At 42.6% G+C, this 26,417-nt stretch overlaps 1 protein-coding gene across 3 annotated transcripts in view; it reads right to left on the reverse strand.

Annotated features, from left to right (window-relative positions):
* The window catches only part of LOC124721879 (kelch-like protein 5), a 325,469-nt gene that overhangs the window by 79,650 nt on the left and 219,402 nt on the right, over nucleotides 1–26,417 (reverse strand). For all 3 annotated transcript variants that reach the window (XM_047247027.1, XM_047247029.1, XM_047247028.1), the window contains one exon: nucleotides 13,559–13,755. In XM_047247027.1, the coding sequence (XP_047102983.1) occupies nucleotides 13,559–13,755 (197 nt within the window). The remainder of the gene's footprint in view (nucleotides 1–13,558; nucleotides 13,756–26,417) is intronic.

Below are 26,417 nucleotides of genomic sequence, written 5' to 3' on the forward strand. Positions count from 1 at the left end.
AATTGGCACAGACTGCCGATTATTGATGCCACAGAGTATTCAGTGATAAGTAATGGTTCTGCACTTCCCTGGCTAACTTGTTGGCGAGTATGGCGAAGACCTGAGGAGAGGCTCCATTCTTCCAACGTTTTGGAGAGGCACAGAAGTGTTACTCTTGGCCAGAGACATACCAAGGAATTCCTGTGTCCCTGGCAAAGTTGCAAAAGCTGCCATCCCCTCCAAATCCCCACCTTCCCAAAACTGCCTTCTAAATTGTTTTAAAGTAGATTTAGCAAATATTATAATTTTGTTAGTAGGTTTAATGAAAATGAAGCAATACTACTAAATGTTTGTTAAATAATGATAATGATGATTGGAGCGTGGGGCGCTCAACTGCATGGTCATCAGCACCAGTACAAAGTCCAAATTTTTTTCACAGTCCAATCGAGCCATTGTCGCGGATGATGATGATGATGATGATGATGATGATGATGATGATGACAACACAGACACCCAGTCCCCAGGCAGAGAAAATCCCCAACCCAGCCAGGAATCACACCTGGAACCCTGTGATCCGCAGGCAGCAACGCTAGCCACTAGACCACGAGCTGTGGACTTAGTTAACTGAACTATGTGGATGAAAAATATTTTACACAAAAAATTAAATGTGCCATTGTAGCAAATAAATTAGCAATGACAAATTTCGTAAAAAAAAACTGAAAATAAAACAAAATTTAACTTTAAGTTTATAACACCTAGTGTACATTGGTTTTAGTACCATGTATAATAAAGAACAGATACCATTTGCTTCTGATAAATTGTTAGTCAGAAATAAAAGAAAAAGGGCTATAATTATGAGCTGAGAACATATCCCATTCCAGGTAATGTATTTTACTACAATTTTCTTTGCATTTCCTTGCTCTGAGCATAGCTGGTTACATCGCTGAAGTAAAGTTTTGTTACCATGTAATATTTTATCGACAAGATAGCTAAATTTGACAGTCTGCTTTGACCCATACTTGACCATAATTATATTTTGTCATCTTTAATTTGTTGAAGCTGTGTTTACAAGATTAATAGAGTATAGATGTGTATGGACAAAATGACTAAAAATTATTTCTCAGCCATGAAGGCTTATTCTTGAATTTGTTACAGTACCCATTCACTAACCTTTTGGATTCAACAACACTGTAGCAAAGTGGAATGACATTTTAACAACGGTGTACGTTTCTATTCGCGGGCTCAGCAAAAGACTGCTTCTCATAAGTGAAAGGGGTAGCAGAATGCACATAACCCTCCCAGTTAATTCTTAAACTGCCCTTAAAAAGGTGGACTACAGTTTAATGTGGAATCCGAAACGCCTTTTGTTTCTTGCACATGTGCACATCATTGACAAGTGATTGGTAGAATAAAAAACAGTGGTAAAAATTTGTGGTCTCACAGAGATGTAATCCTGCGACCTTTTGGTTACCAAGCCCGCACTTTGCCGCTAGACTACTAAAGCTGATGGGAAAATGAAGTATACAGTTTAACACTGAATCCAAGCCGCATTTTGCTTCAGGTGAATGTCCACATCATTGAGAGGTGAATGTTAGGTTTAAAAAGTGAAAAATCCGTGGTCTGACTGGTATTTGATTGCATAACGTTTCAGTTTTGAGGCAAGTCATAGGCCACTAGGCCCAACCTGGATGCTGCTCAAGCTTGGGAGCTGTGCTATTGGTGCTAAACTTAATCCATTCATCATTTTCAAAATAATGGCAAAACCTGAAATACCATCAGATGATGATGATGTACATGACGGGCTGGATGGACGAGATGAGGGAGGGAGGGAGGAGGGAGGGGAGAGAGGGAGGGAGGAGGGAGGGGAGAGAGGGAGGGAGGAGGGAGGGGAGAGAGGGAGGGAGGAGGGAGGGGAGGGGAGGGGAGAGAGGGAGGAGGGAGGGGAGGGAGAGGAGCGGGTTTGTTATTAGTGGCGCATAAATGATTCAGCACTGGACAGGATTAGACAGCTATGATTTACCAAGAGGGAAGATATTACACTGGTAACAGGAAAACGTTTGGTCTTCTCTTGAATATGGTTGGATTTCTGATCAGACATAGGTTGCACACTAGTTTGTTCCACATATGCATGATTTGTAGGAGATGGAGTCATATTCAGAGTTGTGCAAAGGTACAGGTAAAATGCTTATGGAATGATGGTAGTCATCTGATAAAAGAAGAGATGAACTGAGGAATTCAGTGACTAAGAAACTGATGAAGAATATAGAGACCGTAAAAAACATGTGATTAGCATTAATCATTAGAACAAATCATCTAGAGTTTTTACAATTCCCAACATGCTTAAAATTATGGTTTTGGTAGAAGTAATACCCATATAGGTGTTTTTTTTTCCAAATTCTAGAAGGAAATGGTTACCTTTTTTAATTGCATTTGGCAAGACATTTCCTGCACACAGAGAGAATCTGTTCCCTTGAATTTTGATGCTCATCCATACTTAATGTCAACATCTTACATAGGAATACTCACTCTCTCTCTCTCTCTCTCTCTCTCTCTCCTCCTCCTCCTCCTCCTCCTCCTCCTCCTCCTCCTCCTCTATATACAAAGTGAGTCAGGAGGAAAGGTATATGTTTTGAGGACGATTGTCTTAATCATTCTGAACAAAAAAACTCCATATGAGCATAACAGTTCCTGGGGAATTAACAGGAACAGTGGGGAACAGGATAAATGCAGGTGGTAGTAAACGAAACATTGTGATACGATGTTTTGTTTAATTGTGTACATTCCCTCAGGAAATATGTTCAAAATGTTCACCATCAACTGCAATGCATTTTGCGGCTGTTGTGTTGCTGATCTTGCCTCATTCGTAAGGACCTCCTTTGCGTCCACTCTGTGCTTGTAAACTTTACTCTTAAGCCAACTTCACAAACAGTAATCTAATGGAGTAACATCGGGCAACTTCAGTAGCCAAGAAAGACAGATTTTCAAACAGCTATATGTCAGATATCGTTTATAAAGGGGCATGTGGATACAAAGATTTTTTGTTCAGAATCACCAATACTATCATCACTCAAAACGTGTGTGCCTTCCCTCCTGTCTCAACCAGTTTGTAAACCAAAGTTCCCTAGTTGTTTCTATCTGTACGTACATGCTAATCTCAGGAACTAGTGTACGGATTTTGATCCAGTTTTGACTAATATATGGATTGATTCACAAGGAAGGTTTGTGCCTAAAAACTGGATGAACCACAATAAAGTAATGTCCACTGCTGCTCTGAAAATGACAGCTTTGCCACCTAGCAATACAAATGCCACAACTCTAGACAGCTCCCAAGCTTGAGCAGCATCCAGGTTGGGCCTAGTGGCCTATGACTTGCCTCAAAACTGAAACGTTATGCAATCAAATACCAGTCAGACCACGGATTTTTCACTTTTTAAACCTAACATTCACCTCTCAATGATGTGGACATTCACCTGAAGCAAAATGCGGCTTGGATTCAGTGTTAAACTGTATACTTCATTTTCCCATCAGCTTTAGTAGTCTAGCGGCAAAGTGCGGGCTTGGTAACCAAAAGGTCGCAGGATTACATCTCTGTGAGACCACAAATTTTTACCACTGTTTTTTATTCTACCAATCACTTGTCAATGATGTGCACATGTGCAAGAAACAAAAGGCGTTTCGGATTCCACATTAAACTGTAGTCCACCTTTTACCAGTGAGTGACTGGCTAAGGAGACTAGTGGCGTCTGCTGCTTAAATCTCTTTATTTATATGGAAGTGATTATTTCAGTTACCTAATGTTCTCGTCGAGTTTTTAATCATAACTCTATGCAATGCCCCATAGCCAAAATTACCATTACACCAGATAAGTCATCTGGCCATAGATACTTAATGCTACCTGTGCAAATCTGGGGTGGGTCACTAGTGTCTCTCTCTCTCTCTCTCTCTCTCTCTCTCTCTCTCTCTCTCTCTCTCTCACATGTAGAAAGAGCCCTCATGTTATTCAGCTATCAGAATTTGTGCCTCTTCTGTACCTCCACTACCCACCTCAGCAAAAACTCCTACTCACTTAAGACGCAGTCACATTTGGATCTCAGTGACTGAAAACAGCAGTAGCCATGTGTGTACCTATGAGTTGTGCATGTACAAATGTGTCTGCTTTGCTGTGTCTATATCTGATGAAGGACTAAATCCAATAGCCATCTTTTTCAAAGCAAAAGCCTCCTCTATGTGGTAAGCAGCAATCTGCTCTTTTCTTATTGTTTAGTAGACTGAGCCATTTCGTGCTTCTTTGGTTTTTCTGCCAGGATCAATGTCATAAAATGATCTGTGTGGTATTTCAAGTTGTGTTACTCCTGCTTCCTTGAGGTCTCCTTCAACTGCACAGTCCATTTAACTGTTTCATTTAATAGTTCCTTGGGTGAAAACAGAACACTTATAGGTTCAGTTCATTCTCCTTCTGTCCATCTGTGTGTGTGTGTGTCCTACTATTAAGACCCCTTTTCCTCAGGAATGGGTACAGATATCAAGTTCAAATTTATGTCAAACACTAAGGTCTATGGTCCCAGGTGGTGTAAATAATTTATCTTTTAAGTCAAAGGAATCAAAAGATACGGCCATATATGTCGCATATTTTGATACTCGCAAACTCACTCACCAAAAGCTACAAACAAACTGTGTCTGGTGATTCAATGGAAAAGAACATGCGTGGAAAATGTGAGGGTAAATTAAGTTGGTTCAGAATCCTCAGAGCGCAAGTCCTACTCACACTAGTTGAATTTTTTAGCTTTGACTTTACTGTGGATTTTGTAGAATTCCACAGTCTGTCTATTTAGTCTGGTTGGTTTTGTTCTTTTAATATGTCCATGGTATTTTAGCCTGCATGTTTCATATCCAAATAAGCTTCAGTATACTTTTTATTTTCTTTATCTGCTCTCAGTCTGTGTAATTCAGACCTACAGTTTTCCTGATTACTTTTTGTTCTCCCTTTGAGTTTCTTCAGTGTCCCTCTTTCCATTTCAGTCCTATAAAAGCACTCTTGTTTGATGACTGTCATAGTTTCTGAGTTTGGTTTATTTTGAGACACATTTTTTTGTTACTGCACTCTTTTGTAAGTCTTGTGCCGCAAGATCGGTAGCTGACATAGCTGAGTAAAATGAAGGCATTACCCTCGAGTGTTGCAAGACTTTACAGAAGTGGGCCAAGTCAACTGAGCAAATTATGCAATATAGAAAGCTGATTTAGCAGGAACTGCTGCTCTGGCACTGAAGTGGTTACTTCGTGCTATCACCAAACTGAGCAGCCAGAGGTGCAGAAGTACCAGTCCAGCAGGTCCACAGCGCACACTGTCTGATTACCTCATGCTCACATCAAGGCTGTGTTATGACTTGAGTGGAAGAAACCAGTGCTGCAGCAATAAAAGAATGGGCAAGACCTGGATAAATATTCCCGATTTACAGCTACAGGTATCCCAGTCTGCCGGCATCAAGCTATGAGGAGGGACCTATGATGTTCAGTAGTCTTCATGTCTACTGACATTGAGTTTCGTGGGTTTGCACATCTTCTCCTGTGGATTTCGACGCTGCTAGCCACAGGGCCCTAATCATGCAGAATCCAATGCTTGGGACTTGCACTCTATAACTGGACGGTCTCTATGTGGCCTCTAGTTCATCCTTGGGGCACGCAACTGCTTGTCCGCTCCCAATTGTGTGGGCAAACTACTTGCTGCTTGCCTTATTCCTGTGGGCAGATTCTGCCGTTGGGGACTGCATGCAGTCTACACCTTTGTCATGCTCACTCTGGTCACCTACTCCCAATGCTGTTAGCAAACACAGGGCTGTGTGTGTCACGCAGTGTGTGTGCTTCATGGGATCAGTGACTTTGTAGTGCCGCTAGTGCTGACACTGCTTCTTCCTTTGTTACCACCTGCCTGCAGCTCCAAGCTACTTGATGACCAGCATCAACCTCAGCACGCACATACTTCTAATGCCCTGCTATCTGGAGTGACATCGCGCAAACTGATGTATTCAGAATAATATATATATGGTTTGTCAATATCGCTTTACTGGCTCCTCATCACACATCTGACAGGAACCCACTTGCCAACCACCACTCATTCACACCCTCGAGTGGTGCTTCGTTGACATCCTGACCACCACCACTCCATTTTGTGATAACGAATTTCATAATCAACCTTTTCCAATCTACGAGGGTAAGTCAATTATCAACCAAAAAGTAGTTATAAAATGTTATTGTAGTCAAATAGTCTCCTTATGTTTCAATGCACTTAGTCCATCGTTGTACAGGCATCCTGATGCCCTCATAAAAGAAGGTTCTCAGCTGAACTGCGAGCCAGAAATGCACGGCTTCTTTCACTGCTGCTTCGCCTGATGCAAATCGACGGCTCCTTAATGCCTATTTGAGTGGACCAAACAAGTGATAGTCAGAAGGGGCAAGACCAGGACTATATGGAGTATGATCCAATACTTCAAATTTGACTTTCTAGGGTGTTTCAGCAGTGTGGACAGCAGTATGTGGATGGGCATTGTCATGCAACAACGCAACACCTTCTGATAGAAATCCTCGGCATTTGCTTCGAATTGCATGCTTTAACCTGGCAGTAAGTATCTCACTGTAACAAACACTGTTTATTGTTGTGCCCCTTTCCCTATAATGTTCCAGTACTGGACCTTGTGCATCCTACAAAACCGTAAGCATCAGTTTTCCTGGCGACTGTTGGGTCTTTAACTTTTTCTTGCACGGCAAATTTGGATGTTTCCATTCCATACACTGCCGTTTACTCTCTGGTTCGTAAAGGTGGATCCATGTTTCGTCACCGGTAATGATCCTGTCTAAGAAGTTGTCCCCTTCGTTACCATAGCGATCCAAATGTTTTTTGCAGATGTCCAAGTTCATTTATTTATCCAACTGTGTGAGATTTTTTGGTACCTATTTTGCACAAACTTTATGAAACCCAAGTGTGTTGTGGATGATTTCATAGGCAGAGCTGCGACTGATTTGCAGACGATGTGCCACTTTGTCAATAGTTAATCATCTGTCTAAGAGAATGTGAATTCTCAATGGTTTCTTCATTTGTGATGGTAAACGGTTGTCTGGCTCCTTCATCGTGCTTAACAATTGTGCGACCATTTCAGAATTTTTCAATCCATTCGTAGACAATCCATTGTGGCAAAACACTATTCCCGTAGAGTATTTAAAGTCTTCGATGAATTTCGGCCCCCGATACGCCTTCAGACCACAAAAAAACGGATCACTGACTGTCGCTCTTCTTCGGTGCAAATTGACACCGGAGCAGCCATGATTAGCAGCACAGTAGTGATAACGAAACTCACATAGCAGCATGAAAATTGTAAAGATATAATAACAAATAAACAAAGCATGCCTCATCAATGTAAAACACCAGTGCTACCAAAATATGCAAAAATATAACTAAATTGTGGATAATAATTGACCTACCCTTGTAATTTCATTAACGTTTTCACCTTGTCGATTTTTCCATGTTTTTAGAATTTTGGTTTCCAGGTATTTGTTAGGCTGGTTTTTTCAAATGATATTTGAAGCCCTACTCTTCCTGCAGTTTCTTTAAGAATTTCTATTTCTTTTTGCACTGTTTCAATGTCCTCACATAGAACTGCCTGGTTATCTGCAAAAGCTAAGCCACCTTTGTCAACACTGTTACTTCTTTACCGGTTCACCAATTTTAAGCTTGGATTACTTTTTCTCTGTCACGACTGAAATGTAATGGACAGAGTCCGTCAACTTGTCTCACGCCTGTTTTAATTTAAAACTTTTCCAAAATTTTCCCCCTGAAGTTTATTGTAAATTTTGTATCATTTGTTGTTTAACTAATAATTGCAGTGGTTTTGAGGTCCAGACCACCACCTTACTTCTGATAGAAACCTTTCTATGCAATTCTTCAGGCTTTCCCGGCGAGGTGTTGTCATGATGATTAATCAGGTTTCTGCCAGTTATTCGCGTCTTTCCTGCACATTAAAGGTGTGTTCCATCCACCCACCAAGATTAAGGCTCTGCTATGAAGTGTGAAGGACGACCTGTATCTACAGAAACCATATGAATGTGATGTGACATACATCGGCCAGACAACGAGGACTGTTGATATCAGTTGCAAGGAGCACCAAAGGCACACCAGACTGAGACAAGTAACCAAGTCACTGATTGCCGAGCATTGTTTAAAACTCAATCATTCTATCAAGTATAATCATGCCAAGATTTTCACACAAACATCGAGATAATGGGACAGCGGCATCAAAGAATCTATTGAGATAAAGGTCGCAGAGAATCTCATTGAGTGGGACACTGGTTTCCAGCTGAGCATGGCTTGGAACCCGGCACTCAATCTCCTGAAGATGCAACGGAGGCAACATCAACACCCCAAGGGACACAAATATGAAGATGGAATTAAATACCACGTAATAACGGATGCATGTGAAATGGTAACTCAGCAACAGACACAATACCTGAGAATGTTCTTCTGAGTCTCAAGTGGCAATTTGAACACCATCAGCCTGAAAATAACACAGTAGCTGCTCCTGGGGGTGGCAAGGACTTTCGATGGAAAGCCTAACATGGCACACCACGGTAACAGAACTAATTCACAGAAAGACTTAAAACGTGACAATCAGAAGATAAAACATCTAGCACGGCTTGGACGGCATTCTGAACTTAATTCATCAATACTGACAATGGATAATAACCACAAAGTACACCCGCAGCATTCAGAGCACCCGCAGCTAGAAGAAAACACTACAGCCGCTGCTATTGGTTGGTGCACACCATGGACAGAGCGCCGGACGCGGCATGGACTGCACAAGGAGCACCTAGCACAACATAGGCCATAAATACCGGACTCGTTCCACACTGGAACCAGTATCAGACGGCACCTGAAGAAGACAGCGAGTCACACAATTAAAATATCATCCAGAAAAGACGCGAATAACTGGCAGAAAACCAATTAATGAACATGACACCTTTCTGTGCATTCAGGGCAACTTAGAAATTTTTAAAATATTTCCAAAATTCAATGCACTTAGCTTAGTTGGTAAGTACCTGTAGTAACATACCAGTTATTACACCTACCACCCACAGCGTCAATTGTATTGCGCTTCAACATTCAAACAGCGTGTTTGCAACTACCTGAGGTGACTGCCAGGGGCAGCCCGGTCACCAATCGCTCTCGCCAGATCTGCCGTGAGCACGCAGTGGTACACAAATGACACCTGACATGAATAGCCTCTTTATAAGGGCATGTATGGACTCCCAGGCTCTCAGCTGTTAAATGTGTTTTGAGCCACCACTTTCATTGCATCCTTCCTGATGTCACTCTGTGACCCAGTAAACTGTATCCTTTTTATTGCTATTTATTTCCTTGCGTTCCTAGTTGGAACACAAGTGGCAACATAGATGATCGAATTTTTGAATGTTTTGGGTTATGTGATTTCTGTGCTGTTCATCTCTTCCATGGAGGCTTTACTCCAGTCCCTTCTGCAACATCAGTAGGCAGATACGGCCATGGTGGAACAGTTGTTGACGATGTTGACTGCAGCTCAGCTACAGTTTGTTCACCCATCGAGATTTCCCCCTATGATGAATCTGCGGAAGACTGGCTTACTTACAAGAAGCGGCTATGTCAACATTTCACGGTGTTCCAGGTAGTAAACATTGTGGTCCATAACATTTTTTCCTTGTTGTGGATGCCCCCTCACATGTATTTCTTACTGTGCCAGTCAGATCCTCTGCAAGAACCAGCATCACTTTCTTTAGACTATATGTGTCGTTTGTTGTCGTCCTATCACCACAAGCATACGTATGCCCGCTATGCATTCTGGATTCTACCATTGTTGCAAACAGCTCCAGCAATCGTATCAAGTTTGGATGCCCCCAGCAATCGTATCAAGTTTGGATGGCCGATCTTCACAGCCTCAATCAAAAGTCGGTTTGTCACAGTTAACTCTCAGGAGTCTTATGTGGACCCCACGCTCAGAGATGCAATCATTCGTTCAGCCCTTGGTAAAGAGATGCGTCAATGTGCCCTTCAGTTGGAGGACCCTACATTAGAAGATGTCTCCTGCACTATGGGCCACCAATTGGATCTGTTTGCCCCAGGGCTAGGTTGTGCAACCAACTTCACGGCACGCATCACTCTCAAACCCTCTGCTTGCCCTCGCTGTTTTCAGGTGTGGCCAGTGCCAATAGCTTTATGTAACCAGGTTGAGACAGCTGGACTGATTAACATCACTGTGAATGGCTAGATCAATTTTCTCAAGTGAATGGGCTACATCCTTAGTTATCATAAAAAAGTTGTTTGGTCAGCTCTGGCACTGTGGCAACTTCAAGATCACTATTAATGCACAGGCAGTCATAGACACATATCCCCACGCCTCTCCTGGGGGGAGATTCTTTTCCAAATCCAACCTGGCTGAAAGCTTCTTTCAGATTCCCTTCGACAATGCATCAAATCAGTTGCTTGTAGTTAATATGCCTTTTAGCCTCTATCAGTACCAATGGCAGACCTTCAGGATCAGCTAGTGTTCCTGCCACCTTTCAACATCTTTTAGAACAGGTCACAATGGTTGTTCCTCATAGCATTAACTGGTCTTGATGATACAGTCATGACAAGTGCGAATATGGAGGATCACCTGTGTAATTTCCATTCTTTGTTTACTGTTCTACACGCCATAGGCCACAAACATAATCTCGCTTAAGCCTCACTTTCTCCAACCTTTAATTGTTTATCTAGGTCACAAAATTTCCCATCAGGGCCTGTGCCCCACGGAACTACATGTCGTCACCATTACAGCTTTGCCCCCTCAGTCTCATCTACATTTCATGGAAAAGTGGCATACCATCAAGTTTATTCCCAGAGCGGCTATTATTGCCCATCACTTTATTATGTTACTTCAGAAAAGTGCTTGTTTTGTTTGGTCTGCAGCCTGTGAACATTCTTTTGTGCAGCTTAAGGATAGTCTTTGCTCCGCACTGTGTCTTGCAGCATTTCAACCTGGCATGCATCCAGTCCTGGCCACAGCCATATCCCAGCCAGTATGTTCCATTGCCATTCAGATGGCTCCAATCTGAATATTGCCTTTGCATAAAAAACAATCAACTCGGCTCAGCAATATTATTCTCAGGTGGAACAAGTAGCACTTGCTGATGTCTAGGCCTTACAAAATTTCAATGTATCTTGTATGGTGTAAAATTTCATTTAATTACCAACCACAAGCCCTCAGTTTGCCTGTTCAGCTCATTGGTGTTCTTATCGGACAAAGCCACTCATCGTCTTCAGAGTTGGGCTCTGATTTTTGTCCTGGTACAACTATGAGACCCATTTTCGTCCCAAGTTGCATCATGCAAATGCGGGTACTCTGTCCCAGCTACTCTTGGGCCCTGACCCCTCATCTGACCAGGAGGGAATGCTTTGTTTTCAACTCAGTACAGAGGCAACGCAGTTGGTGGATGGCTTTCCTGTTACCAGTTTCCGTACTGTCTGTGCTGTGACGGGGGAACCGGTGCTCTGTTAGCTCATACATATGATACAATATGGGCGGCCTGACCGTCCAATGCACCAGGCAGCAGATGCACTTCAAAATTGTTACACGTTGTGTCATCACCTCTCCCTGTTGGATGGCATTATTCTCCTGCTGTTAGAAGGGCTTACTCACTGTATGGTGGTTCCAGCAACTCTACGATCAAAGGTTCTTCACTTATTCCATCAGGGTCAGTGTGGGATTGCTTGCACAAAACTGTTGGCGTGCCACATGTGTTTTGGCAGCATACCAATTGGGGAAATGGTCAGATTGATTACACTGGTCTTTTTCAAAACACTTTGCAACTTATGCTTTTTCTCATTTTCCTTATGTTGTTCATCATTCACACGCAACAGTAGACATGACCGTCACGGTCCTGTCGAAGTTCTTTGTAGAAGGTTTCGTACAATGGTCCTCAGTTCATGCTGACAGCTTTCCAGGACTTCCATACACAAAATAGCATTCGTCCTGTCCAAGTGCCTCCCTTCCTTCTACAGTTGAAGAGCGAGGCAGAACACCTTGTCCAGATGCTAAAGAGACAGATGCCCAAGTACGTAGGAGATTTCCCAGTCAAGGAGGCTCTCATTTTTTTTACATAATTACGTTAACAATGCTGGTTGGAGCCAAAAGTCCCATTGAGCTCCTGCATGGTCATCAGCAGCGGATGCTGTTTGATCTCTGGCTGGCAGGCAGGCATCTCCCAGCGATGCCAGTTTCGCCAATATTTGCACCCAGCACCCCACTCTGGGCCAGGGCATTAGGAGGGAGCCCTCATTGGATTTCAGCCATCATTCACAGCCAACATGGTCACCGTGTCTTTGTGGTTCGCATGCAAGACTGATATGTGGCATACCACTGAAACCAGCTGCATCCCAGGATGAGCGCAGAGCCCCCCCCCCCCCCCCCCTTTTCTTGTTGGCCCTGGCCACACTCGGGGTAGAGCAGGCCTGATCATGCCTACCTACCCCAGTGGTTGAGGCTTTGTCAGCACCAATGGGGATTTGCATCCTGTGACTGATGCCAGTGCCTCCCACTGCACTGAAAGTATTTATAAAGTCCTGGTATTGTATTTTGGAAGTCACCATCAATTTCATAGAGTTGACTGTTCACATACTTTCTCTTTGTTTGTCTTAATAATTCTGAAATTTCTTTCCTAGGCGCCAGGGACCTGTCACATACATTTTCTGATATGTTACTATTCCACATTTTGAATGTCTTTTGTCACAATTTTACTGCTTGTTCACAATTTTCATTCCACTAAGGGTATTTTTCTGCCTTTGTAAAGGAATTTGGTTTTGAACAGTTTGATAAAACTGTCTATGAGTTGCTCTCAGTTTTGTGCTTGTGCTTTGTTGGGTTCATTTGCCAATAGCAGTAGTTGGATTTTAGTAGTATCAAATTTACAAATTAGTGACATCCTTCTGTTGATTTTAAGGACCTTTAAATTCAGTTTCACTTAGGTTAGGTAGTTATTTGTGTCCATATTTGCTCCTTTGTGTACCTGAACATTTAAAAATTTCCTTGTGATGTGGATACAAGATCGTGATATAATCAATTTGGAATTTACCAATATTCTTGTTGTTTTGTTTTGGGAGTATATTTCTTAAAATGGCCTGATGTAATTTTGAAACTGAAATTTCTACACAGTTCCACCAGTCTCTCTCCATTCTGACTGCTCCATTTGTGTGCAGGGGAGGTATCAAGTGTTTTGTTGAAATATCTGTAATTCCCTAAGTAAGCTTTAAAATTTTTCACTACACGAACCATACACGATCCACATATCACAACAAAAGCTTATCTGCTTGTTGTGATACATGGATCATCTGCGACTTCTACCTGTTTCTATTTCTGCAGTGGGCAAACAGGCAGCCCTCTTCTGTACTACACAGAATTTAAATTAAAAACTCAACAATGATAGTTTGTTACAATAAGCAGCCAAAGAATCAACATAACTTCTTTTTTTAAGAAGTATTGGTATTAAACTTGAGAACTTCACACATTATGGTTAAGAAACTTACAGTTGTGTAGTCGTGAGCTGCTTTCATTAAGTCATCACAGCCCTGGGTATCGGCAAACAGGCGGATTCCAATGCAGTTGGAGGGATCAAGCTGCTTTTTCAGAAAGCCGCAGCAAGCATCAACAATCTCTGGCATTTGCAGTAACCGAGCTGCACTGAGAAGCTTTTCAACAGTCTCTTCTCTGATCTCTACTTTGCCTGTTTGGGCATATGACAATAAGTATGGAATTAGTAAAATCGCTTTGTATTAGCTCTGATGTTATATCTTACCATAACATTAGTTACAAATGTTTTAACTCAGAAGTCTATAAATTAAAACTTACAGTATTTTCTAAAAATGTGAATGGGAGCTTCTGATAATGATTAAATGCAAGATGATACACAAAAATAGTATTTTCTAAAAACATGAAACAGTAACAAACCCTGGTGCAAACCAAAGAGAGAGTCAAACTGTGATAATTCAGTAATGCTTGGCCTAGGGGGCAGGTGCTCCAAATATCACTGATGGAAAAAAATCAATCCCCAGTATTGGACTACAAACAGGACCGGGGGTAGTAAATCAAATTAAGTTAGAAGAAACATTATTGCACCAAAAATCAGAATCATGATTCCTTTAATTTTTAACACAGTGGAGATAGATAGTTCCTGCAAAAATTTGCACTTGTTTAACTCTGAGTCCCAACCTGAGCACAGCTCTGCTCATCTTCCTCCATTTGCATTGTTGTTATCAGTTTCTATTCAAGTTCGGTATGCTGTGGAATGACCTCTGCATGTTGCTGCCATCATCTGGAGGTTTCTGAACTATTTTGGCATTCTCAAGTACAACCCACATTTGTTCACAACCACTACAATGACGCTTCCACCATAGTTTTTGGGGTTTCTTGCTGTGCTAGAGCATGGGTAGCCAAACTTTGGTACCTACTGTCCACTTTTGTATCTGTGTTGCTGGTAAATTTTTCAACTGCCCACTGGTTTCACAGTAACGGTGATTTGCAAAGTAGGGAAGTCATTTTACTTTCTAAAATTTATAAAGTGAAGTTACAGTAAGTTAAAGCATATAATAATAATTACTTCACAAATACTTTGTCAATATTTTATGAAAACCCAATAAAAATGTGTTTAAAGTCTATCACCTACCACCCACCATGATATCTGGAACACCAACTAGTGGGCAATAGGGACACGTTGACCACCACTGTGCTTGTGTGTATTTTCTGATGATACAGACCAATACTGAGATCTAGTTGCTTTTGAATGAACCATTTGTAGACTCTGGTTCCAAAGGGGATGTTTCTGAAAGACAATATAGTGATTCTGCTTCTCAATCAGACTAAGGTACAAGAACTTTATTATTTCAATATTACTGTTCTACAAACTTTGCTTGAAAAATCTCCTAGGTAAATTATATTTCAACTGTGTTTTCAGATGAAATCCCATCTCCAACAGTGTATAATATATTCCTGAATAATCAAGATAGTATTTCAAATGTAGTGCCATCTTTAGAGCCACCATGCAATACAAAACATTCTAATGTTGCAGAATATCCAGATGCAGAAGTAGGATGGATCATATTAGATGAGCTACGATCGTTACCTGAATTGAAAAAGTGGATGTGTGGCAGAAGTTTATGTCAGTAGCAGTCCTTGATATTTTATGCGCCACCTCTTTTTCCAGTTTTCTGTAGGAGAATACGACCATAGCTGTGGGAAGTGGGAACATGTATGTCTAATCTTAGATGACTTCCTATAAAAGGTGCCTAGGTGTTTATGAGCAAGAAACATTCGTCATGTCTGAAGCAGAGGGACACTAGAAATGTTGCAGATTTGTCGTCACAAGATTACAGAAAAAGAAGCTGAGGTCGGTAGCAAAACAGGGATGACAAGGACGATAAAACCTGATGCAGTTCCAGACTACAATTTCATTAAGGCACGCATAGACAGGAATGATCAACTCTTATCTTACTACCATTATAAGAGAAGGCAAATGAAATGGTGGAAGAAACTATTTTTCCATCTTTCTATAATGGCAGTAAACACTTTCATACAGTACCAAAAAACAAGAAATAATCAAGTCGGAGGCTACCATTTGGCAAATTTTCTACTTCAATTAGGTGAGCAGTTTGCAAAGAAAGCGGGTAAGCAACAACACACTGCTACTCCTCAAAATGCGACTTCTAGGACGGGATTTTGCTGCCAGAATTCTTTCCAAAAAAACTGTAATGTGGAAAGTCTTCAAGAAAAGAAACAGTATGGTGGTGTCCTGACCTAAGTTCCACTGTACATGCCAATGTGTTTCAGACTGTACCATACAAACTGCTGTTAATTGTAGTAATAAGAATCTACTTAGAACTTTCTTCCTTAAACACGTAGTGAAATTTGAATAAAATTAATGTGCTACATTTGCAGTGAATGTGTGTCCTTTTGTAACTAGATTAAACAAGAACCTTTCAACCTCCAAATAAAGTATCCACATTCATACATAAAGTAATGAACATGAAACAATAGATACTTAAAAGAGATGATAAAATTGTCCAAAATTCTGGGACACGCCCGAGACTCAAAGTGTTAATGGAAAGCTCTACATTGTGTAGCCCCCCAATTATTGCTAAAAACTGTAAATGTTTGTATAACTTGTGCCTCACTGGTCTGGATACTTTGCAAGACTAAACAAATTGTTTGAAAGTCAGTAATCAATTGCTTATGGTACAGTGATAAGATGAGCAAACAGTATGATGTAACATGCACCATGGAAGTGTAATTGGTGAGGACAATAAATTCTTCATGTATTTTCTTTCATTTTTATCATCAAACATAAGGACATATTATAAAAGTATTCATGCTTTACATTTAGATTGTATTTCCTTAATATCTGATGGAAGCAGTGTTAAGTCATTCACTAAGAGCACAAATGCACTCATCTCCCATCTAAACAGAGGTTGTGTATTTAATAGTAGTAGTAGTTGTAGTAGTAGTAGTTGTTGTTGTGATCTTCATTTCTGAGACTGGTTTGATGCAGCTCTCCGTGCTACTCTATCCTGTGCAAGCTGCTTCATCTCCCAGTACCTACTGCAACCTACATCCTTCTGAATCTGCTTAGTGTATTCATCTCTTGGTCTTCCTCTACGATTTTTACCCTCCACGCTGCCCTCCAGTACTAAATTGGTCATCCCTTGATGCCTCAGAACATGTCCTACCAACCGATCCCTTCTTCTAGTTAAGTTGTGCCACAAACTCCTCTTCTCCCCAATTCTTTTCAATACCTCCTCATTAGTTATGTGATCTACCCATCTAATCTTCTTCATTCTTCTGTAGCACCACATTTCGAAAGCTTCTATTCTCTTCTTGTCTAAACTATTTATCATCCACATTTCACTTCCATACATGGCTACACTCCATACAAATACTTTCAGTAACGACTTCCTGACACTTAAATCTATACTCGAAGTTAACAAATTTATCTTCTTCAGAGACGCTTTCCTTGCCATTGCCAGTCTACATTTTATATCCTCTCTACTTCTACCATCATCAGTTATTTTGCTCCCCAAATAGCAAAACTCCTTTACTACTTTAAATGTCTCATTTCCTAATCTAATTCCCTCAGCATCACCCGAGTTAACTAGAGTACATTCCATTATCCTTGTTTTGCTTTTGTTGATGTTCATCTTATATCCTCCTTCCAAAAGACTGTCAATTCCATTCAGCTGCTCTCGCAGGTCCTTTGCTGTCTCTGACAGAATTACAATGTCATTGGCGAACCTCAAAGTTTTTATTTCTTCTCCATGGATTTTAATTCATACTCTGAATTTTTCTTTTGTTTCCTTTACTGCTTGCTCAATAATCAGATTGAATAACATCGGGGAGAGGCTACAACCCTGTCTCACTCCCTTACCAACCACTGCTTCCCTTTCGTGTCCCTCGACTCTTGTAACTGCCATCTGGTTTCTGTACTAATTGTAAATAGCCGTTCACTCCCTGTATTTTACCCCCGCCACCTTCAGAATTTGAAAGAGAGCATTCCAGTCTACATTGTCAAAAGCTTTCTCTAAGTCTACAAATGCTAGAAACGTAGGTTTGCCTTTCCTTAATCTTTCTTCTAAGAAATTTAGTAGTATCATTTCTCAAATGGCGGTGACTATAATCTATCCAATTCACATATAATATTTAGTTGTCTGACCAATTAAAAGAGAGTAGATATTAAAGATTTTAAAAGTAAACTTAATATACCATTCTTTGACTGGAGACAAGGATGAAAGAAACTTGTAAAATGGCTTCACAAAGTTCACTTAAATATCATTCTACCAAACTACAAAATACATCCAAATACAGGTACTTTCTTTAAATTCTTATACCATATAACATTTACTCAAGTTAGATACATTTTTTTTCTCTCCTCTACTTTAGTGACAACTGACAGCCATCAAAATTAAAGCATAGAAGTTTCATTCCGCAAATATATTCTGAATTTTAAAACTAATTCCAAGTGATATTCTGCACATCAATACCAATAATGAATAATGGACAGCAGAAAGTTGGTTAGCAAATGAAGACTGTAGACATATTTGTGTGTGTGTGTGGGGGGGGGGGGGGGGGGGGGCACATACACGCGGGGTGGGGGATGATGACACAAAGTCCTTGTTCTAATTTAAGGGGAGAGGGCGGGGATTGAAGCGGCAAGCACAAGCAGGGCTCGTGCTCTGAGAGTTCTGTACAAATTTAATTTTGTATATAGATACTTCAACAACAGGCTTTGATGAGTGAGTGAGTTTGTGTGTATCAAAATATGTGACATAAATGACAACATCTTTTGATTACACTGACTTTCTGCTTAAATTTTTTTACACTGCCAAGGGAAAACAGACCTCGGTATTTGACGCAAATTTCAGCTTGATACCTCTATCCATCCCTGAAAAAAGGAGGCTTAACACAGACAGAAGCCTATAGGTTTTCAAAATCAATTATCTTTCACATAGTATTTTCCATCCAAATGAAGTGGCTTTAAAATAAAAAACATTTGTGCTGTACGATTGTCCGACTGGTTACATCCTGGATTTTTACATGCAGGCACTATAATAGAAATAGGCCTCCACAATGTTGGTGGAAAGTGCCAACATAGTGGAAACACTAATGAAACAGTATTTGGAATGGAGACATACACTTTACGTCAGCAATTGGTATTTGGGTCCAGACCTGTTTCTTTGACTTCGTAATTATGAAACAACCATGTGATACTGTTCATAGTAACACACTGTTCTGCAAAACTGAAGGACAAACTAGATAATGTAACATAACATTAACTACTTGGTGGAAATAAAGTGCAGGAGCATGTTGCCAGAGGTCTCCCACTCATGCACAAAAAGTTAGACGTCACACCATATAAGGTCAGTGTGACTACAGCGCTAAATGCGGCTGGACACGCAATACGAGGAAGCTGAAGGAATGGGAAAAGACTGTGTCGATCAATGACCAGTAATGGTGCACGGTGACTGTGTTCTTCATTATAACATATCCCGAAGACAACACTTGGATGACTTCACACAGGGAAGAATAATTGGGAAACAGGAAGGAGGATGAAGTGTGTCGAGTGTAGCTTCAGGGTTTGATTGTACTCACAGAATTCTTGCACATACACGGGGATCATTCTGAAACATAGGCACTGCTGCCTGAAGGAGTGGAGCTGGTTGACCACAGTCGACTAGAGCAGCAGGTAACTGCTACATTGTGAAACAGACAAGAATGACTGAGTAAAATTGCAACCACTTTTAACAGGAGTACAAAGCACACAATCTCTCGCTATACAGTGGCAGGGAGAATGGATGGGGGTTGTCTCTTTGTCAAATGACCATTATGTTGTGTTCCGTTGGCACCCGCACATCGGCAGCACCCTTTGTGATGGCGCCAAGAGGCGGAGTGTGGACCAATGAGAAGTGGGACCACATGCTGCTCAGTTTAATGACTAATGTGTAGCGACAGGAAAATTTCGTGTACATGATAAAGTGAAATCAGCACAGCATAGCAGCATAACGTGAAACAGCCAATCTCAAGTAAAAATGTTTTAAAACCAAGGTTGGTAGTGTACTAGTATTTGTAACTAATAGTTAGTGAACACTGAAACTGGATTTTGACTTTTCTTTCAACTCTGATAATTGCATATAATCTTTAAAAAACCACACACCAATTTCATTTCATCAGGACAGTTGTCCACAGTGACTGCAGTATATTTCAAAAAAGGAATTTAGTTAGAATCTGGTCCCTCTACATCTTAAACTCTTACACTAACATATGTTGCCAGAAGCTTGACAAGTTTATATGACTTGATTTCAATGCACTGAAAATAGCTATTCACTAGCTGAAATCTAGTTCTGACAAAAATACAGATTGTATTTGTGACTTTTGCTTTTTTGTCCTAAAATAACAGTTGATACCTCGTGTAAAGAAATATGATGTCAAACAAAGTGAATTCCAGTAACAGTTTTAGCCGCTGATGCAAATTTTTCAGATTATTTTGGACAACCTATCACACAAAAAAATTGCACAATTTTCAGATGTCTTTAGTGCAGTGCATTAATAAAACAGATATTTCCCTAATAGACCAGTATAAAAGTGAAAACACCAGATGTGGCACTTTCATTTTGCAAACACATGAATCACCTACCACCTACCTGCTTGCCGGCCTACGTTACAGCTCATGCTGTCACCAACAAGCTTCATTTAAGAAACTTTTAAAAATATAACTGAATGAAAACTGAAATAAACATTTTCTGTATTACGTTTTAACACCAGAAACACATTTGCATGATGGGTGTGTCCTGCACTTTAATTACCTGATGGAAACAAACCAAGATGGCACTACACTGATTTGTGTGTTTGTAAAGCTAAAGTGCCATATTTAGTGATTTTCATATTTACACTTGTGTACTACAGAAACATCCACTTTAACTGATGCACCACATTACAAATCTCTCAAAAACCACATAAGGCACTACAATTTTTTGCACAAAACTAACAGGGAAAATGATGTCACTGGATAAACATTATCTGTATTCCAGGTTAAAATGGAAGATTACTTCATTACTGTGGGACAATGAATCTTTCTGGCAGAAACGGAGGAAATAAGGAAATGCAGTGTAAAACTGATAAAAGCTCACACTGTAAGAGAGAACTAAAATGGTCATAAAATCACAAATTATTGACAGAGAAAGAAGGCGGAAGGCGGAAGAAGAGAGGAGGGAAAGAAAGTGACTAATGACAGGGGCATGAAGGAAGAAGCACAGGTAGACAAGATAGATACTCAAAACAGACCCCATAAAAAAGGAGTGGGAAGGCTGAGGATGGGTATGAACCACCAAGCCCAGTTGAAGCCAGTCCAATCGGGGCGAAGGGTGGAGCAAGACGGCCTGCCATCCCCTCCACCCACTGATAAGTTTGAAGGTCCCACCCTTAAATAAAGCGATTAACCCCCCCCCCAAAAAAAAAATAAATAAATAAAAAAAAATATCACGAAGAAATCGTAAAACAAGATCAGCCGCTGAGGCATTGTGAGTTAATGCCAGCGGTAGCGAGTAAGAAAAGCTAAAAGTCTGTCGCAGGGCGGCTAATCTGCACAGTCCAGTAAGAGGTGAACTACAGTCAACATTGATCCACAACGACAGAGAGGGGGGGGGGGGGGGGGGGGGGGGGGTCCTCACGACAGAGGAGATAACCATAAGTCAGCCAAGTATGGCCAATGCGGAGCCAGCAAAGGACGACAGAGGCCTTACGAAATGCCTGTAAGGAGGACTGCCACATAGTTGTAGAATCCTTTATTGCCCTGAGCTTGTTCGTTGAAGAAAGAGTGTGCCATTCTGAATTCCAAAGTCCCAAAACCTGACGACATAATGGCGAGCGAAGGTCTATTTCCGGGATGACAATAGCAAGAGATGGGCCATTAGTAGCCAATTCAGCTAGTCAATTGGCAAGTGCATGGCCTGTGGTCCAAATGAAAACCACTGAGCATCCACTTTGATTAAGGAGAGAAAGGGAGTCCTGGATAACTATGACCAATGGGTGGCGAGGGAAGCTCTGGCCGATAGCTTCCAAACTGCTCAAGGAATCACTACAGATAGTGAAAGACAGTCCTGAGCAGAAGCAGACATGGTCCAATGCATGCGAGATGGCTACCAATTCTGCAGTAAAAACACTACAGCCATCTGGCAAGGAACGAAGTTCCACATGTCTCGCATAGGTGTAAGCATAACCAGCGTGACCAGCAACCATGGAGCCATCAGTATAAATCACTTCTGAACACTGGAATGAACTGAGGAGACAGTAGAATTGGTCGCGAAGGGCCTCCAGAGGCACAGAATCCTTTGAATTGATGGAGAGATCAAGACAGAGCTGTGGCCGAGAGACGCACCACGGAGGGGTATGTGTGTGAGCGGAGAAAAGAGGCGGTAAAAGGAAGTTCTGGAGTTCAGGAAAGGGCAACTGAATGCGGGCAGCCATGGTAAGCACACATTGTGGCCGCCGCCAAGGAAGGTTGGTCTCCATGTCTGGATAAAGGCGACCATAATTAGGGCACTTTGGGGTGCAGCAAATGCAGAGCATGTAAGATATCAGATGTTTGTGATGGAAAACTCGCAGCAGTGGAATCCCCGCCTCTGCGAGAAGGCTAATCATGGGGCTAGTCTGGAAGGCACCAGTCGCAAGTCGTAGCCCACAATGGTGGATGGGATCTAGTATCTGCAATGTCGAAGGTGACAAAGAACCACAGACAGGACTCAAGTAGTCTAAATGAGACTGGACCAGCGTTTTGTACAATCACAGAAGAATAGAGCAGTCTGCACCCCAGGTGGTATTGCACAGACATCTAAGAACATTGAGATGTAACCAGCACATCCTCTACAGTTGGTGAAGATGAAGGAGCCATGTCAACCGGACATCGGACACCAGAGCCAAGAAGCGATGGGTGTCCACAACCTAGTGGGATTAGCCATCAAGGAACAGGTCCAGATGGGGATTGACTGTACGGCAGAAATGCATGATACACGACTTGGCCACCGAAAACTGAAAGCCATGGGAGAGTGCCCAAGATTGCGCACAGTAGAGAGCCCCCTGTAGACGGCATTCTGCAGCGCCCATGACGGAGGTAGCAACATAGATACAAAAATTGGCCGCATACAAAGAGGAGGAAACTGTCAGCCCAGCAGCCGCCACCAGTCCATTAATGGCGACGAGAAAGAGAGGGACGTTCAGCACAGAACCCTGTGGAACCCCATTTTCTTGCCGATGGGAAGTGATGTAAGAGGAACCAACTTGGACCCAAAAAGAGCGACAAGAAAGAAAGTTATGTATAGAGACAGGCAGAGCGCCACGAAAGCCCCATTTGTGACGGGTGGTGAGGATGTGGTGGCACCAGGTGGTGTCATAGGCTTTATGCAGGTCAAAGAAGACTGCAATGAGGTGTTGTCAATGGGCAAAAATCGACCGGATAGCAGACTTAAGGTGTACCAAGTTATCCACCGTAGAGCAGCCACAGCAAATACCACCTTTAGTCAATGACAACAGGTCACGGGATTCAAGGATCCAAAACAACCGCCGACTCACCAGTGTTCAAGGAGCTTGCAGAGGGTGTTGGTAAGGCTAACTGGACGGTAGCTATCCAACTGAAGAGGTGGCTTCCCAGGCTTCAAGACAGAAATAACAATGCTTTCCTGCCACTGGGTAGGAAATATCCCCTCACTCCACAGATGGTTGGAAAGGGTCAGTATACGACGGTGGCCAGCCACTGATAAGCGCCGGAGCATTTGGTTAAGTATCCAATCTGGTCCAGGATCCGTGTCGGGACAAAGGGAGAGGGTGCTGGCGAAATCCCACTCGTTAAATGGGGCATTATAAGGCCCAAGCAGCGAGAAACAAAAGACAAAGGCAGTTGTTCCGAGCGCTCTTTCAGGAGGAGGAACGTGGGCATATATTGAGTCAATGCAGAGGCTTGGGCAAAGTGTTGAGCAAAATATTCTGTGACCAAGTACGCATGGGTAAGAAAAACACCATGCACAGAAATTCCTGCAATGCCGGTGGGAGGACGAAGGCCAAAAATTCACCAGAGTTTCAACCAGACTTGTGAAGAGGGGGTGTGCAGTCCTATGGCAGCCACATACCATTCCCAACAAATCTGTTTCTGAAATATGATTACGTAATGTGCCCGGGCGTGGAATCGTTTAAAGACCAGAAGGAGAGCAGTAGAAAGGTGCCGCTCGAAGCAGTGAAGATCACGGCGGCAGTATTTTATGACCACAGCAATTTCTGGAGTCCACCAAAGGACCATCTTCTGATGGGGGGAACCTGAGGAAGAAGGGATGGCTGAAACAGCTGCGGAAAGAATGGCGGCAGTCAATCTCATCAATACTACTGTGTGGTAGTACAGGGGGGATAGTAGCAGAGGAGAAGGCACCCCAATCAGCTTTAGAGAAGGCCCTCCTGGGAGGGTGACGGAGCGAGATATACTGAAGGAAGGTCAAAACAATCGGATAATAATCACTGTCACATAAGTCATCATGGACACCCCTCTGAATGGAGGGAAGAAGGCTGGGACTGCAGATGGAAAGGTCAATGACAGAGAAAGTGCCATGTGCCACACTAAAGTGTGTGGGAGTGCCAGTGTTTAGAAGACAGAGGTCAAGCCTTGCCAGAACAGCTTCAACTGTCCTGCCCAGGGCAGTAGTCGTGTGACTACCCCAAAGAGGGTTGTGGACATTGAAGTTCCCTAGAAGCAGGAAGGGAGAAGGGAGTTGTTGAAGAAGGGTGATTAGGGCAAGGGATGTGAGCAGCCTGTCAGGCAGGAGGTAGAGATTACAGATTGTGATTGGAGTGGCGAGATGGACCCTGACAGCAATTGCTTCCAGAGTGGTATGGAGGGGAACCCATTTACTAACAATGTCCTTGCAGACCAAAGTGCAAACACCAGCAGAAGCCTGCAAGGGGCCAATTCGGCTTTGACAGAAAGTGTGGAACCCACAAAAGGTGGGAGAGTAAGAATTGACAAAATGGGTCTCAAGGACAGCAATGCAAGCGGCAGAGTAGGAGGAAAGAAGGGGCTGCAACTCCGGGAGGCGACGCAAATAGCCATTACAATTCCACTAGAGGATCCTCAAGCTGGAGTCCAAATGGGAAGCCAACGGACCGGAGCCAATCATGCCACCGAGTCGCCATCCGTCACCGGTAAGCATGGGGTGATGTCCATATAGGTGGGGTAAGACTCGGTTGGTTCATTAGCAGGAGGAGGGGAAGGTGGCACCTCAGGGTGTACTGGAGGGGCCTTGCCCTTGTTCTTGCGTTTCTGCTTCTTCTCTTGTGAAGGAAGAAGGGCAGACTGCAGGGAGGTCAGGCACAGAATTACATCTGGCAATCTTGGCGCCCACCGGCTGCAGATCGCACGGCTGATGTGGAGCTGCAGATCGCCTTTCAGGGGAGTGACGGGAAGAGGAGTCCTGAGAGGGAGTTCCAGTACCGGCAGCTGCCGAAGAAGGGGAGAGCTTCTCCAGCAGGGGAGGTGGAGCAGCACGCGAAGGGGTGGGTATGGGTACTGATGGGGAGGGGAAATGGGAGAGTGAGGGTGAGGTGGAAGGTGTGGGCTGAATGGGGCGGGGTTGGGAAGAGGAGGGGGAATGGACGTAACTGAAGAAAAAGTAGAAGTTATAGGCACGGGATGGAGCCGGTCATACTTTCGACAGGCCTCAGTGTAGGTAAGTCGATCTAAGGTCTTGTACTCTTGAATCCGTTGTTCTTACCCATACACCGGGCATGCTGGCAAGCGTAGAGGATGCTGTGCATTACAATTTACGCACACTGGCGGGGGAGCACAGGCACTCCCCTGATGTAGGGGGCACCCACAGTCACCACAGAGGGGATGGAAACAGCAAACTAAACAACAGCACATACGAAAACAAAGCTGGGAAGATAGCCACCAAAACAAAGCCGAGAAGATAGCCATGTTGATATAAAGAAGTCCACCAAGTGGGAAAGGAGGGGGCAGGGAGAGAGGAGCAAGGACAGGGAAGGAGAGGAACAGACAGTAATGCAGTCTGGAAAAAGGAAGGAGACTCCAATAGCTCGGGGCCCTGTGCGCGCCACACACGTACCCACAAAAGGGACTGTGGGCTCCCTAGGGAGTTCACAGTTCTAAGTTCCTGTTTCAACTGTGGGGTGATAATGAAGGCAGAGTGTCTACAATGTGTACCTAGAATGGAAGGTCCCACCCATGTAAGGGCTACACACCCCTTCATAGTCTCTACCGCCCCCCCCCTCCCCCCCAAGCAGGGAATGAGGCCACTGTCAAGTGTTAGGTGTTGGGCTGAAGGCCATTTGTCTTCCATTTTCAAATGTAGACTCCAGGCACCTGTTTTCACACTAAACTAAAATAATACTGTATCAATCTGATTTGATTTAAAGAGAGAGACAAAAACAATAACAGTCCTAGCCCACTATTGCTTGCACCAAAACAGGGTTTATTGCATAGTTTCATTCCCTTTGGTTCTAGTAAAGCCAATCAGTACTATTAAAGATTAGTAGGAAGCCCTTTATTGTTCCTTATTAGACACAATTTCTTCAAGACTTCATAAGCCAAATATTCTGTCTCATCTATACTGGAAAATTAGATGTGGTGCAGCTTCATCAGCCTCACCACACAGGTTATACATAGGAGCTGCTTTCTCTAGACACATCATATGTAGGTGTTTCTTGAAGCTCCTTGATCCATCATCAGTCCTACACGAGTTTCGTCTGTCTCCTATTCAAGCCCAGGATTGCAGAGCTTCTTTTACAACATGGCTTTAGCACCATTAGCTTGACATGTTTTTGTTTCTGGATCATAGTTCAAATTTCAAC

This window comes from Schistocerca piceifrons, chromosome X (assembly GCF_021461385.2).
Source record: "Schistocerca piceifrons isolate TAMUIC-IGC-003096 chromosome X, iqSchPice1.1, whole genome shotgun sequence".
Taxonomy (NCBI): domain Eukaryota; kingdom Metazoa; phylum Arthropoda; class Insecta; order Orthoptera; family Acrididae; genus Schistocerca; species Schistocerca piceifrons.